Below are 16,131 nucleotides of genomic sequence, written 5' to 3' on the forward strand. Positions count from 1 at the left end.
AGCATCACCAAGATCGCCCCCAAAATGACAACAACAAAAAAAACAAACAGCTTCTTTTATTCATCAAAACTTTTATAAATTCTGTTTTAAATTAGTTCAAGCAGTTGGTTGGATAAATGAGTCTTTCTTGTAAAAAAAAAAAAAAAAGCTACCCAAAAACTGAAGGAGGAACGCATACGATCCTTTCATTCAGTTGAACTTATATTTTGTAGACACTAGCAACAGGAACATAGGATAGGTTAGGTTTCCAAGCTAAGTGTCTCTTTAAATCGATGCATTGCACTTAAATAGAAAATAGGATCTGAAAGTGTTTGCACTTAAATGGCTTTTTCCCGACTCAAAGCTGTCACTTGAAGGTATCAGCAAAGTGGCTTTTCTAACACAGACATTGATTTCTAGTGTCCTTTTATACAACCTAATGATGAGACATGTGATGGATATCATATTGATACCTTTCAGAAACATATTACATTCATCATTTCCTTTATTTATTAAACAAAATATTGCTGCCCTCAATGTATACACATTAAAATAACATATTTTTGGCTCACCTTTGGCTGTGCTCTTCAACAGATTAAACATTTCATCTGAATTCACTAAAAGTCATTAAGTAGATTTCTACTTTTCAACACAAGTAAACAATGAGAAGAAAAACATAACAGATATAATGTTTGAAGAAAATGATCTCCTGTGTTGTTCACAGAATATAAACAACATATTCTGATTTGTAAACTTAAGCCACTTCTCAACTTGTGTATTTACATCCTTACAAAGCACCCTCTTTTCCACTTGTTTTCACCCTGTGACCTGCGTGTTTGCTTCTGCTTCTGCATCTGCTATTGTAGATATGATTATCTTTTATTTGTTTTTTAAGACAAACTCATCTTACTTCTTGAATTTTAAATACTTGCTGTTTCTTCACAAGTTAAAGTTTTCTGTGATTCTAGAAATAATTACATTTATGGAAATGCACAAATTCAATTAAAACAAGGAATAGAAGAAACTATCAGCTACACTTGGACACAGACAACTGTTATTTGTTTGACTAGATACAATCACCAAGAGCATCCAGTTAAAAGTATGAAACATGCTTGACAAGGGCGGGACTCTCTCCAGACGCAGTTTGGCTCTCAGGAACAGTTTGGTTGTCGACCTTCTCACAGCAGGGTGACAACAGTCTTTGCCAAAATGAGTATTCTGACAGTTTGACTGGAACCCATCTGGGGCGCAACAGGAAACGGTTCCTTCTGTTAGTCGGCCTTCACGTTTAACCTGACCAGAGCTCAAAGGTCTATCCATACCCAGTCGAAGTTTGGCACGCTGCCTCAGGCTGTGGGAGCTGGACTCTAACTTTCTCACTTTGTCATGACTGGTAAACACGGGCACGGGCACTGGCTTTAGTCTATAATTCCATATGATTTAATTGGTATGATTCATTTTTGGATGCTGTTTTTAACGTGTGTGCGTGTTTATATACAAGCTATGTTTGTCTTGTGCTTGTAATATTTCAAGCAGTTGTCATTGTGTCGTGTATAGGAATATTTCACAATCCAAATAGTTCTTTGGATAATAAAATAATAAAATGTGACATCAAATCTTCTTGAAATCAATTCAGTACCCAATCTATTCTTCCATTTCACATTTGAGATTTCAAAGTGATACTTAAATCTGCATATACAAACCACACAGCATCAAGTATACACCCCCTTATGCAGAAGCTCTTATCTAGGTGTTGCATCTTTTCCTGCTCTCATATTGCTTCCTGCTTTGTGTGTCTTAGGTTACTGTCTTCCTCCCACACAAATATCCTCTCTAACTTTCACTAGCTGCTGAGTGAAGTGGCCCCTCCCCCCTAAGTCCACACTTTTGAGAGTTGCCTACAAATTGTTCTGAATCTTTTGTGGCAATTTCTTCTGCAATGTTTACGTTTGTCCACCCACCTACTTGTTTGGACCTGTTAACTCTCTGAGTGGGCTTGTGTGGGACTTTGTGTGTATTTTCCTTACTTGAGTGGTGTTGGCATGTGTTATCTGTGCCTACGCAAAGGAGGAGAAGGACTATTTGTTGTTGCTGTTTTTATATATCTTCCTTCGCACTACAACTCGCCCAATGGCCTGCATATTAATTACACTTCAAGGACAAGACTTGTGTGAAGTTTATTACAAAGGTCCCCTCTCTTCCATTTCTTATTTATTACCCTTGCAGCCTGCGCAGCCAATTTTAATAAACACTGTATTTATGCATCAAAGTAAGCATTCAAATGTCCTACTAACCGATGGCTTGTGTCAGTTGCAAAACTTAGAAATGTTTTCTTTTAAAGCCACTCTTCTCTGATTAACATAAGAAGGGGTTTATCAGTAATATAGTGAATTATGTGCATATTGCAATTTCTTCTTCTCTCACTGCAGATCTGAATACATTGTATATATGCCAGTCACACCCTGGAAACATTAAGCTGATTTTTTCCGACTTAACGTGACTCCGGCTTAAATTTATCTCTAAAAGGCTATTTTAATAGGATCCAAAGATGGCATCAGTGTGGCTTCTAAGTCATTAGAACACAATATCAGGCCCCTCAATACCTGGCAAGTGTCACTGTTATCACTTTGTTCCAAAGGAACTCTATGCTCCTCTCAAGTAATACTTCAGGGATTGCTTTGTAATTTCACAGTGATTGCTTCAGTCCACAGTCAGAGGGATTTAGCCATTACAGCCAACAGTAGAATAACTCGGTGACTTGTCCCAGTTTGTAAATGTTATGAAGAGGGAAAAGGAAAAATGACTGACTCAATTATTATTCAATTATGAGCACATGGAAATGAGGCGCTGTGTAATTACATGTTCAAAGGTTTGGTTATAATTTAATTATTTGCGTTTCTTCATAGATATCAGGTGCTGAATTTTAATGTTGCCATTTAATCTAGATGCCTAACCATTAACTCAAATAAATCACATGTATTGAGTCCTTTCAGGTTGGGATTTTTACACACATTGTGCAGAAGAATAATTGCTGTCCACACTTGTGTGTTGTGACTCTGTCCTAAGCAATAGGTTTGGATTCGTGCCCAGAGCCGCTGCCTCCCAGTAACGGCCAAAGAGTGGGCGACCGTTACACTGTGGGTGACATGGTATCCTTCCAGTGTGATCAAGGCTTCTCTCTGCAGGTATGTAAAGCATGCAGTGAATTTAAAGCAGATATACGGCTATCTGATAGTCCTGATAAGTGGGTCATATCTACCTACCTGGGGTGACAATGTCAAGGGAAAACCCTGTAGGATGAGCCTGTCAAGGAAGACCCGCCGAGTGCTTTTTTGATGACATTTGTGTTTGAGTGAGCGGAAAAGTGAGATCTGGAAAGAAACATGCTGATGCACGAGTGTGGGGAACTGTCCATGTATTTATGCTTGGATCTTTATTTCCAAGTGTGTGTGTGTACTTTGCTCGCATGTCTTTCTGCTTGTATGTTTGTGTGTGTCTGCAAAGCAGCTTTAAGTTCCTCCAATCCTCTTCAAGAAGATTCTGTAGCTGTGGCATTTTGAGCTGTAGAACTCCACAACGCCACGGGCGATGGATTGTGTTAACAATCGCCTTACTAATCCCTCACCGATTTTTCTTCTTGGTTTGTGCATTCTCTGCTCTCCACATTCTCTCTGGACCAAATTCTAACTTCTTACAAAAATCTTCAGGCTCAGTAACTGAACATCAGGAATAGGCTGGAGGCCATTGCGGAAACAAAAGAGAGTCTTTTGAGTTCAGATCTGTTTGTAATACAACTCTGCATACACACCGTGCTTTTGTTGATTTGGGTTTTAGTATGGTGTACGTGCTGGTTCAAGAATGTACTTATGTGCATTCTGCAAGCATCTTGGCAACAGGAAACAAACTGTACAAATTTAGTTTGGATCAAACATCAACAGTGCTATGAATACTGTAGATGGGATAAACTTGTGATATTCATCACTTTTAGGTTAGTCCTCTTTCAGAAAAAAAACAAATCTGTAAGCAGGATGTTTGTGTCTTGTTGTTCTCTCAGGCTATAACACATCTCTCTGTAGTCAGACCCTGGTGGTACACTCGCTGCCCAAGTAGCAGCAAGAGGTCCATCTCCTACTCTTTATACCATCTGATATTTACACACAAGACCTTGAAAAGAGGATTTGAAAAGCTAAGAATCTGACTGTTCACTAATTCCACTGATCCACAAGGCAGACGCGGACTTCAGCACCTGTCGGTTTGATCTCTTGGTGTTTATTTTCTTTTTTTATTGCTCATGATTTAGGAGGTGGTGAATTTATTGTTTTTGTCTGTTTTCTTGAACAGGGTAATGCATATATTACCTGCATGCCTGGGCCCGTCAGAAGGTGGAATTACCCCGTACCTCTGTGTTTAGGTAATGTATTATTTGATGCAGTCTGACATTGCCAGCATATAAGATTTCAATAATGTTCTAAATGTAGACAACAAAACCATATTTCTTTCATCAAACACAGTCAGTGTCTGTATTTTGTCATTTGCCATTCACCTTGTTTCTTTGACTTTTTCTTGTTTGTCTTCTCCTCTCCCTCTTATTTCAATTTCCCCAGTTTCTTATACTCAAACACAGCCACATGATCGACTGTTGGCCTCAGAGAGGACTTGTTATTGTATTCGTAAATTCATTAATTTCATCGTGAGCTCAGAGAGGGGGTGATTTGTGGCGTGGTGGGCTTGGGGGGTGTGGATTGTGCATTTTCTGCATTCCTTTTCAGTTTAAGAATCAATAAGGCTCGGAACCACCTTGGTGTGTTGTTCGATTTCTTATAAGCCTGAAGAGAGTCCTGACTCTCCCCTGACATTTCCTCTGATGCCAGAGTGATGGATTCCTGAGATGAATAAGGAGCCACTCCACTTTGTCTTTTGACGCCTCGCTGTTCTGTTGCCCCCAATGACACACATGTACACAAGCACACGCAAACACAAGTGGTAACACACTTTTAATATGGAAATGAGGAAATGCATGCCTTCAAATTCATAGACTGACTTTTGGGCTCTTCATGTAAATGTTGTTTCCCTGTGGCTTTCACAGTTCACTGCAGACATAAATCCCAGCTTTAATGTTGACAGGCCCGCTCGTCGATGTGCGTGTTTGCTCGTTAGCTCAACTCCTCGCTCGTTCATAGAACATACGCTCACCCTTCACGCCCCACGATCGGTACTCACTATGTTGCAGATAAACTCACATCAAAGTGGTCGCGTGCCCCTGTACAAGCCAAGGCAAGGGAAGGCAAGTTTATTTATATAGCACATTTCAACAACAAGGCAATTCAAAGTGCTTCACACAAGACATCAAAAGTGTCATGACAGAGGGAAAAGGAAACATTAGAATAGAACATTAAAAAATCACTTAAACAATCAGAAGAACCATTCAGACATTCCTTGACATTTTTACTACCTTCAGATCCCCGATTTGAAGGACTCTTGAGAGATTTTCCCTAAATCCTGAAAACGTCTTGACAGGATGCATATTTTTACGGTTGTATGCAGAACCTCCTGTACGAACAAATTAACCTCCTCAAAAAGTGCCTCTCTTCTTCACTTCTCTTTTATTTCACAACAAAAACAGGTCAACCTGGTTTCTACCACCAGTAACTCCATTAAACTGGGTTTGCTTTTCTCTTTCTGCCATTAGTTAAAAGTCCCCAAAGAAATGGCATTCCAAACATTTGACTCAAAGGCTGGTTGGGGTTGCAATTGGACCAAGGACTTTTGATAACCTGTAGTTTACATTGAGGCTATAGTTGTATTACACCTTGGTGTTTATGTAAGACAAGGGGAAGAGTGTAACCTTCTCAACAAGCGGAAATGTTCTTACATGCATAGTCAAAGAAGAGAGGTGGCGTGCTGCAAGCGGAGGGTTAAGCAATCACAACCACAGCTGAGCAAAATCGTGGTGCTGTATTGAACATTGACTACCTCATTAATTTTAATTTAAAGCATCACCAAACAAGAAGCATGCCGTATCTCTTCACAAATGCCTTCATGGAGCATAATCCACACAGTCAAGCAGAGATGTATTTGCACATGTAACAGACATGCTCAAACACAGTGACATAAGCACCTCCACCCCCCATATCCCCCACCCCAACCCTGAGCTCATAAAGCCCACTCACAGCACTTCATTTTCTCTCTCGCCCACAAAGCCGCCCCTTTTCCACAGCGTGCATTTAAACACAAGAGCATAAAAACACATACTTAAGAGCACAGGTGGCACAAACAGAACCGCTGCTCTTACTGCTTTTGATACACACAAAACAATTATGCGTGTACTAAACCCCACAAACACAAAGTGTTAGCTCTTTGCCCTCCCTCCATATTCACCCCCTGGTCATTGTTTTTCTTTGTTTTCCCAATGAGCCGTTGTGTGGAGAAGTGACATGTTCTTTCTCCTTGGTTGGTCTCCCCCCAGCTCAGTGTGGCGGCTCTATGACAGACTTCAGCGGCGTCATCCTCAGCCCAGGCTTCCCGGGGAATTACCAGAGCAGCCTGGACTGCAGCTGGAGAGTTCAACTCCCAATTGGCTTCGGTTTGTCATCCCACCCTCTGACCACCTTTTCTTCTTCTGCTCTCTTTTTCTCTCCTTTTTGTCTTTTTCTGATCTGCTAGCTTTGTTGTCTCTCCTGTATCCTTTGTTTCCTCCACTCCTCTCCTCTCCTCTCCTCTCCTCTCCTCTCCTCTCCTCTCCTCTCCTCTCCTCTGTTCTTGCTTTGCATTTAGTTTGAGATCTTTAGTTAATCTCCTAGATTAACCCTCTTTCTTTCTACTTTTTAGGAATCCATCTGCAGTTTCTGAACTTCTCCACAGAGCCTGTTCATGACTATCTGGAAGTCCGCAGTGGGAACCTGGAGACGGGAACAGTGATTGATCGGTTCAGTGGCCCAGTGGTGCCCAACTCTCTTTTCAGCACCACCCATGAGACTACACTCTTCTTTCACAGCGACTACTCCCAGAACAAGCCAGGCTTCCACACTGTCTACCAGGGTGAGAGGCAAAATACGGGTCCTCTTCATTAAAGTTAAAAGAGAGTGAGATTAGTGCAAGGGCTCAAAAAGTAAAAGAAGATTGAGAATAAAATTCAGAATGAAACACTTTAACCAAGGTGATAAGATTACTAAAGGCTGAAGAGTAAGGAGAAATAAACCAATGAGGACATCAGCGGATAAAATAAAAAAATGCATCCTTGAATCAAAAAAAAAGTATATAGTGTATTTTTTTTACTTTTAAATCAGTGTGGAAAAATAACTCTTAAGTAAGGACTATGTTGTGTCTTTATGTTTTTCTCCAGCATATGAGCTGCAGAGATGTCCAGACCCACGACCATTCCGTAACGGCATAGTGATCGGTCAGGAGTACAGCGTGGGGATGACAATTTCCTTCGAGTGCCTTTCAGGTTACACTCTGCTCGGAGAGGCGTCTCTTACATGTTTGCACGGAGTCAGCAGGAACTGGAATCACCCGGTCCCCCGCTGTGAAGGTGACTGAATAGGGCCTTTTAAAGAAACAGAAAAATGGGATTTGTGTGTCTGTGTTGTTCTTGTGCAGAAAGAATGTACCAAAAAGCAGCACCGGATGTTTCTCACTATTGCACTACCAAGACCCAAATATTACCACAGAGAGGCACATTGTCAACAACTTATATATTTATTAGTCATAAAAAAACTCTTCTTTGATATTTGTCTGAAGTTTCTTTCCACAAACACATGAAGAAAATATTTAAAGTGTGCATAAAGATCCTTGAGAAAATAATGCTGCTTTCTTAGAAGCTGACTGAAGTAAAGACGAAGATGCTTTTTCCATCAACAAAACTCCATAGAAAGAAGGTCTTTGAAGTTATTTTGAATAGAAGAATATTGGTGCTTATAGCCCTGTCTTTTATTCTTACACATTAAGGCATCTGAGTCCCTTTTACCAGTGACAATGCACCATTTTCAGAACTAGAAACTGATACAGCACATTACAAAGCCATACAGAGCATGTGTGGATCTTTATTAGAAAGCTAATCACAGCTGCCTCTCTTGTGATTTCATTCGGACTCCTCAGATGTTGCTCAGGGATGATAAAATACGGCTCTCTTCCCATCAGTTAAGTGAAGCAGCAGCAGCATACGCTTCAAGTCCACAACAGAGTGCACTATTTATCTGAGAGAGTGTTAAATAGTTTTGTTTTGCTCTGTAGATACAGTGTTGTCCCTGTCTAGTTTACAGCCCTGTTCTGATCCTGAGGGCACTGCTATGGCTTTGACTTCCAAGTTCAAAGTCAGATTTTAACACATTCCCTCTGATGGAGTATGACGGGGGAGGTTAAGTGTCTGAACACCTCAGTGTTCACAGAAACCAGCATCCCTCCCATGCTGTTTTATCTAACAGGTGTATCCAGCATCCCCAACTCCTTAGTATCTCAATGATAAGCTATTACTGTAACACAAAGTTATGGTTTGTTTTGTCAAAGGCTAGTGGTGACACAACCATAAATGCAGGTTTTATGACATGACTTATAAAAAGCGGAATACTGTCTTATTTTTATTCAGCCTCTCTGATGTTTCTCCCCTCCCTCTAGCTCTCTGTGGAGGGAATGTAACATCCATGAACGGCACAATTTACTCTCCTGGACACCCAGCCGAGTATCCACACTTTCAGGACTGCATGTGGATGGTCAGAGTGCCTCCTGGGTACGGCATCTACATCAACTTCTCTGTTATCAATACAGAGCCAATCTACGACTACATCACTGTGTGGTAAGTGGACATTTCACTCTCAGTGGGACATTGTTCATCAGTCAACAGCTTAAGGCACGCACCAAATGTACTTTTTACTACAAAGAGCTGCATAGAGTTCAATACACACTGTTCTTGAAAAATGTTTTTAAGCACTACAGGATCCTAACTAATAACTATTTGTTGAATAATTCCAAACAGTCTTCCACAAAGTATAACCTAAGTCTGTGCCATATCTCATGCATTTCCGTGTGGTTTAACAACTGAAGTTTTTTCATTACTCAAGAAAAACTGGACATCATTTAAGATTTCTACGATTACATCTTGTTTTGTAAGTATTTTCAAAGGCAAACTCGAAAGCTGCACACAATGTTGGGACCGTTAAACCACATAAAGCCAAAGGCCAGTTGAACAAGCTTTGTTCACAGCTTTCGATGTGACACCTGTATCAGAGAAGCCAGCAGCCATCTAAATGTGTTGACCTTTGTCTGGACTTCTGTGGATTCATTTTTTTTTTACCCCTGACAACTTTCCTTACAGCCCCTAGCTGAAAGAAAAAAAGATTATGCTGTGTGATGAAATAAAGAAGACTGAAGTAAAGTCTGTGTCACAAGTGTCCCTCTTCCCCTCCCCACTAAACTTATGGTAGATGTTTAACTCTAGCTCTCCAGTGAGTGTTCCATAAAAAGAAGGGAATTGTGTAGAAAGAGGAAAACATGAGCTCTGAGGTACTTTGGATGTCTGTTTGTCAGTACAAACTTAAACTCCTAATGAAGAATTGAACAGAGATAAACTGTTTGATACCACCTGCTTGTTGTCACTCCAGCAGCTGTCTCTCTGTCTGTCTCTCCTACCTTTCTGTAGCCTCTCTGAAGTATAGAAACCCCTCAGGCAGTCAGGAAGCTGTCCTCGTGGGGGATAGAAGAGGGAAATGCCTTCCAGCATCTGGGGCTACCACTCTGAGTATGGGAGGAGGGAGCTCCTGGCACTACTGTTTCCAATGAAATAGCGCATAAACAATATGTCCCCTGATGGTTACATTTCATTTCCCTGTCTGACTGCCATCTCCTATTTTGCTGATTGCTAGATTTCAATGCGACTTTTAAAAATATATAAGATATTAAAGGTACCCACATATACTAAAAGAATTTAGTGTAGATCATTCAGGTGGATTGCCCTGGAGCTACCTGAAAGTGACAGTAATGAAAAACTTTTCTCCTGAACCAAAGGAACGTTTGTATATATAAAAGAACACTGTTGTCTTCTCAAATTAATTGTTTTTTATATCCCCTGAGAAAAATGCGTTTAGTTTGTTCCCGCATGCTCTACCCAAAAATGTTATGCATTTCATCCAGGCTACTTATTTCAGACACAGATATAGCAGCAACATTCTTACTGAGGTTTGGAAGTTCTGCCCAGCTCTCATTAGCAGCGTTGCTCCTGGTTTCTGTGCTGTCAGCAGCTAATGCATGCATCGGAAATGGACTGCAAAAAGGTCTACAATCACACCACCACCATTCATCTATCTTTCATCCATGTGTGAAGGATATAGAGAAATGTCCCCAGTGATAGCAGCTTTCATATACAGTTTAAAAACCATTTATGAACAGTTTATATAGCCCAGCTGAAAACCAGATGAAAAAAAAGTCCAATTAAGCAAATTAAATGACAGATAAAAAATTGAGCACATCATAACAAAGATGCAGTTTTCCAATAAACTCAACATTGCAATGAAAGAGTCCTTATCAATTTTCTTAATGATTTCCTCTTAATTGCCATGCCAGAGTTAGAATATGTTTATCTAAGTGTTCATCTACATCAATATTAACAGTGTAGGGAATCTCTTGGGAAGTTGTCAGAGCTCAATAAGTTACATTTTATTAAAACATTTTATTTAACCATCATTGAACAAGAAACTGTCACATTGGGGAGATCTGGCCAAAAGGGCACACAAGTCACATTTAAATGAAAATAAATCAAATAAAACAGAACCAGACATATTCAGCTTGAAGAAGACTATTCCCTTTGTTGGTCACATTGACTTTTAGCAGGGCTGTAATATTTTCCAAGGGCTCTAGATCATTTGCATTTTTAGATTATCTCACGTCCAGGGAGAAAATGGGGAAAAAAAAGTTTAAATCTCAGTGAAAACCCTTGATCTTTTGGTTGTTACAAGTCATCACACAGAATGTGTATTGTCATATTGACTGTCTTGTTTTATAAATGTGTTTTCAGCCACTTCCAGCTTGAAGATATAAGCATGCTGGGGGCTTACCTGTTGAGACTAATTAGCTGTCTGACTAGCTCAAATGGCTCTATTTGGAAGGAGCAGTAGCACAGAAGGCCGACTGTTCTTTGAGCTCCCTTCAGCTCTATGACCTGCACAGGCAGCTCGTTTCAGCTTTTTACATGTAATTTGAGAACTTTACCTTTAGGCTAAGCTCTATATTTAACATGACATTTGAGGAGTCTACCACTTGTCAGTTTCACTCTACATTGTCCACTCATTTGGAAACAAAGCTTAGATACTTAAACTCTCTCACTTGAGGCTACATCCCAAACTGCCAAAGATGGAAGCTGTCCAAGAGATGTGTCAAGCTGACAACATCCAGGGCCGTCAGCTCCCCAGGGTGAAGCTCCTCCTCCACTGGACCCATGCCAATAACTATGTCAATGACTGTTAGCGCCCTTGCCTCTTGTCTTTGTACAGTATCTGGTTTGTTATTTTAGGTGCCAGGAGAAGTCTGTAGACATTTTTCCCAACTTCAAACAGACTTCTATTATCAAATCAGTTCACCTTTTTGAATATGTTATGACATTAATGTAAAGAAAGTTTGACTTGTTTGACTTAGTGTAGTGAGAAGTTAAGACATGGCTCTGAACCAGTGGTAAATGACCATGCACAGTAATGTACTATACACTCTCTTCACAGATAACAGCCTACTCTACAAAAAGTTCATTATGATTCAATTAAATTTAAATTCCCAGGGATACAGTTCCTCATACTTCATGTTATTCGGTGAAGTGCTTTAGGTGTTTTTGATAAGAGTCCATATATTTTCTTCTTGTGGCATTGATCCTTCCAGGTTTGTGAGGGCTTAAGCCTAGCTATAGGGATACACCCTCATTATCCAAAATCATGTACCAAATATTAACCATCCATCTAAATTCAAAGAAAGATTTCACAAGAGCAAAGAGGTCACAATAACTTTTATGGACTTTGCAGATTTCTACAGTATACCATTGATTTTTATAAAACTTTATTCCCCATGATCTATTTTGTATCATAGCTCTGCTCTTGGCTCCACCACTTCTTTTTTTTACTAAGTGTTTTAGTTTGAAACTTCTTTCTCAGATCCTAACTGCTGTCTCTATACCGCTCTGACTAAACAAGTTGTGTTGTTTGATCCAAGCAGGTCAAAAGTGGTGTTCATACTTATATAAAACACTCTTTCACTTTCTGTCCACCTCCCCCCCAGCTAAGCTCTTTCTATATTTTCCCCCCTCACCCCTTCACATCCTAAATCTGTCCACCTCTCTCTCTCTGTATCAGGGATGGGCCCGATCAAGCTTCGCCTCAAATCGGTCAGTTCAGCGGCAGCTCTGTACAGGAGGGCGTGTCCACCACTGCCAATCAGGTCCTCATCAAATTCCACAGCGACTTCAGCACCAGCGGTTTCTTTGTGCTGCATTATTACGGTAACCTCCCCTTTGATTCCAGCTAAGTAAAGACCTTGCTCCAGACTGCTGTACTGACCCCTATTCATTTGATCTCCGGTTCTCCACATTGCTGAAATCCTGCTGCAGTAATAAAGCTCACAAAAGAACAGAGGATCATAATTGTACCATGTTTCTTTACTGGAACGCCTTCAATTTTATCCTTTTAATGACTCATTATATGACCTCTTTTCTCATTTTTCTTCCTATAAATAAAACATTTCCATTTGTGTTTTCACTTTAAAATCCCCCCTTTAATAATTAACAAAATGTCCCCCATCTCAACTAAATTAATGTTTTGTTTTTTTTGATGATCATGAAAGTGATGCATGGAATTATATGATACTGGAAATTGAATTTGAGATCGTGTGTAAGTGAATATGTATACACTCTCTTTCTCTCTCACTCTCTCTCTTCTCGCTCTTTCAGTTGTCTCTATAACTTGGGTAGCACAATAGAACTGTTGCAGATATCATCCCTTTTTCTCTTTCCTGCAGCATACCAGCTGAGAACATGTCAGCCCCCCCCTCCTGTTGCCAACGCTACTATCCTAACTGATGATGACGAGTTTGAAATAGGTTTGTCTTATTTTATTTTCCTGTTTACTAGCTAGGGACAGTGCATATTAAAAAAGGAAGATTGCACCAGACATGCAGTTGTTTCCTTGGAAAGCCATGGATGAAAGAAAAAGATAAAACTGTGTTAAGCCTTTTATTGAATAATTAATTCCCTTGTAGGTTTAATCCTTCATTCATCCATTGCTTGTATGCTTTGTGTGGATTGATTTATGAGTTTGTTTCTCCATCTGTCCATTTCACGATTTGAAACAGCTTTGTTGGTAGCATACATACATTTAAATGAGCAAATTTATTCCATAATTCTGCCACTTGACAGATGTTTTTCACAACCTTCAATGTCTCATTCCATCTGCCAGGTGCTGTTTGTTTGTTTCTTTTTCTTACTTTCTTGCTCTATGCTCTACCTTGTTCTCATCTTTCTTTCCTTTTGAAATGTTCCATCTACTAATGCCCCCCGCAATAAAAAGAGTTTAAGGGCAGGGCTAATTAGCTCTGCATATAAGCTGTTTGTGTTTTTAGTGTTCAGAAGTGGAAATAATGTGGCTAGTGGCTGCTTCACTTTGCATCTTTGATTCTGAGCGTAATTCACATTTCATAAGAGAGAGAGAGTGTGTGTGTGTGTGTGTGTGTGTGTGTGTGTGTGTGTGTGTGTGTGTGTGTGTGTGTGTGTGTGTGGCATGTGTTTGCAGATCTGTAATGTAATGAAGTGCCTTTAGTACTTGTGCTAGATAAAGGGATGTCAATCTTCATTAGAAAATGTGCTGTTGATTACCGTTTCAAGTGCTGCTACCGAGAAGGCTTTTACTGACAAAGCTCTGTGGGGCTTTTTTTCTGTCTGTGTGTGTGTGTGTGTGTGTGTTTGTGTTTGTGTTTGGTGGCTTGTTAAATGATGTATATGTTTTTCATGTCCACTCCTGTGTGTGTATGTGCGTGTGTGTGTGATTGTGAATGTCAATGACCTCATAGGGGACATCATTCGGTACTCGTGCCTGCCAGGCTTCACTTTGGTGGGCAGCGAGATTCTGACCTGTCGACTTGGAGAGAGGCTCCAGATGGATGGACCCCCACCAGTCTGTCAAGGTTGGTTCTATTCAGTGTTTGAGTTTGAGTCTATGGCCATGTTTTTATGAGACCCTATGCATGTTTTTGTACCTTGACGTAGGGCTACTCGTGTAAATGTGTGTTCATATGTCCAGTTCTTGTATGTGTGTGGATGTCACTCTGCCAAGGTTGGTTGTAGTCAGGAGCCTGCACTGTTGATGCATCATTTAACAGACTGGCAGCAGGGTCCCTTCTAGCAGACTCCTGGAGGCAAACAGCATCTCTGTTGTGATTTATTCAGTGTCAAAGGGGAACACAACTACTGACCTGAGATCATAGACATGTGCTCCACTTGAACAAACCCATGACTGCGGAGGATCAGTGTGAAACAGATTACCGATCAGCAGGTTACATCGACAAGTGCAATGCAGCGAGGTAGAATAAGGCCGGGGTTAATAAGGGAAGGGAGATTATTTTACCCCTGAATGTCTGCTCAAATTGCCCCATCATTGTGATTGATGTAAAATGTCTACAAACCCATGTCCTTTCAGAAGATAGATTTTAAAACAAAAAGAAGTGTGTGTGTCGTTTGCTTCAGAGATTTTGTTTGGACCAAAAAAAAAGCCATCAGCCTGCCTGTCGTGGCAATACATCTCTGCTGCAGACATTTCAAAAGCTTCTATTCCCAGCAGATAGGCATCTTTTGAAGTGCCCTCAAGTCCATTGTCAACAAGTTTTTGGTTGATGAGCATTTCTGTCTTTTTTATGTCTAGAAACTATGAGTAATCTCATTGGACTTGTGATCAAGGCATGACAGATACTCGACAAACCCGAAGCTTGCATTCATAAGGCATCTTCGCATAGGACTAGTGATTTGGAACCTATTTGCTTATCCCTGGCTTTTATTATTTGATGTCTGACTTGATATATTGGTTCTTCCCCTGAAGCAGTTTTGTGGCTGACATTGTTTTGTTCTTACAAGTAAGAATTTGGCTGTTTTCAGTTTAGCTAATGGAAAGTCACAGAAAGGGAAGGCAACACTTGGTGAACTGAAAGGGAATCCAGAATCTGCAATATGCTACAATAATATACCTATACGTGATTGATAAAGAATCTGTAAATAGCTTTGTAAGTGTTTGCAAAAATGTCAAAAGAGACAAAACTGTGATCACATTTTTCATGGAGAAACACTGAGTGCATTTTAGAAGCTTAAAACAACAGGGCAAACTTTTGCTTTTGCTGTTGCTGCATTGGGCCTATCTGCTATTTTTCAAAATTAATAATTTATGAAAGCACAAGAGATATGAAGTCATGCAGTGTTTTATTAGCTTGTTACACAGTGCTGGGTAAAGAGTCATAGAAAGTAGATGGTAGAAAAGCCTTCTCGTATACCAGCATTCTATCTGTCTGACAAACATGTACAATAATATTAAACCTAGGTTGTAAATAAAAAAGAACTACAGTGAGAGTCTTCCAATGCATTTATTAACTGAAAGTGAACAACCTTGCAGATCAGCAAATAAAGGAATAGTTTTTTTTAATAATTGTATTGGTTTCATGCCAAGGCAGGCAGGCTTTTAGAGGAGAGAACACTTTTCAAGCTCTCATGTTGCGTTGGTCCTGCCAGCTCACCTTCTCATGTATTACACAGAGCTCTGCCAGGACCAACAAGCCTCTGTCATCCACAAGTCACATATTGTATTTGAAGTGATTTCACAGCTTTCATTTAAGGGACTAAATTAAGCTGCTGGACGGGCACGGCATGTGTGTAGAACACAACACTGTTTTTCGGTTGATCAATGCAATCAATCGTATACTAGGAAATGGGATGAGTTTAAATATATTTACATTGGACAGCAAAGACTGTCATATGTATTTGAAAGTCAGTTACTGAAAAGGGTCTTCATTGTCATGTGTTATAGATGGATATGTTAGCAGCCAGTCTGCTGTTTATCAAAAGAGTCATATGAAGAAAGATTAAATTAGTTTCATAAAAAGGCTGCACTCAATTGAAATGTTATGGGGTATTACAAAACATATTACACT

At 40.0% G+C, this 16,131-nt stretch overlaps 1 protein-coding gene across 1 annotated transcript in view; it reads left to right on the forward strand.

Moving 5' to 3' along the window:
* Nucleotides 1-16,131, forward strand: part of LOC109997916 (CUB and sushi domain-containing protein 3) — a 221,823-nt gene that overhangs the window by 143,257 nt on the left and 62,435 nt on the right. The window contains exons 38-46 of the mRNA XM_065958064.1: nucleotides 3,046-3,164; nucleotides 4,321-4,390; nucleotides 6,446-6,562; nucleotides 6,808-7,017; nucleotides 7,322-7,510; nucleotides 8,593-8,770; nucleotides 12,303-12,448; nucleotides 12,964-13,044; nucleotides 14,011-14,124. Of these exons, the coding sequence (XP_065814136.1) occupies nucleotides 3,046-3,164; nucleotides 4,321-4,390; nucleotides 6,446-6,562; nucleotides 6,808-7,017; nucleotides 7,322-7,510; nucleotides 8,593-8,770; nucleotides 12,303-12,448; nucleotides 12,964-13,044; nucleotides 14,011-14,124 (1,224 nt within the window). The remainder of the gene's footprint in view (nucleotides 1-3,045; nucleotides 3,165-4,320; nucleotides 4,391-6,445; nucleotides 6,563-6,807; nucleotides 7,018-7,321; nucleotides 7,511-8,592; nucleotides 8,771-12,302; nucleotides 12,449-12,963; nucleotides 13,045-14,010; nucleotides 14,125-16,131) is intronic.

The sequence above is a fragment of the Labrus bergylta genome, chromosome 8 (assembly GCF_963930695.1).
Source record: "Labrus bergylta chromosome 8, fLabBer1.1, whole genome shotgun sequence".
NCBI lineage: Eukaryota > Metazoa > Chordata > Actinopteri > Labriformes > Labridae > Labrus > Labrus bergylta.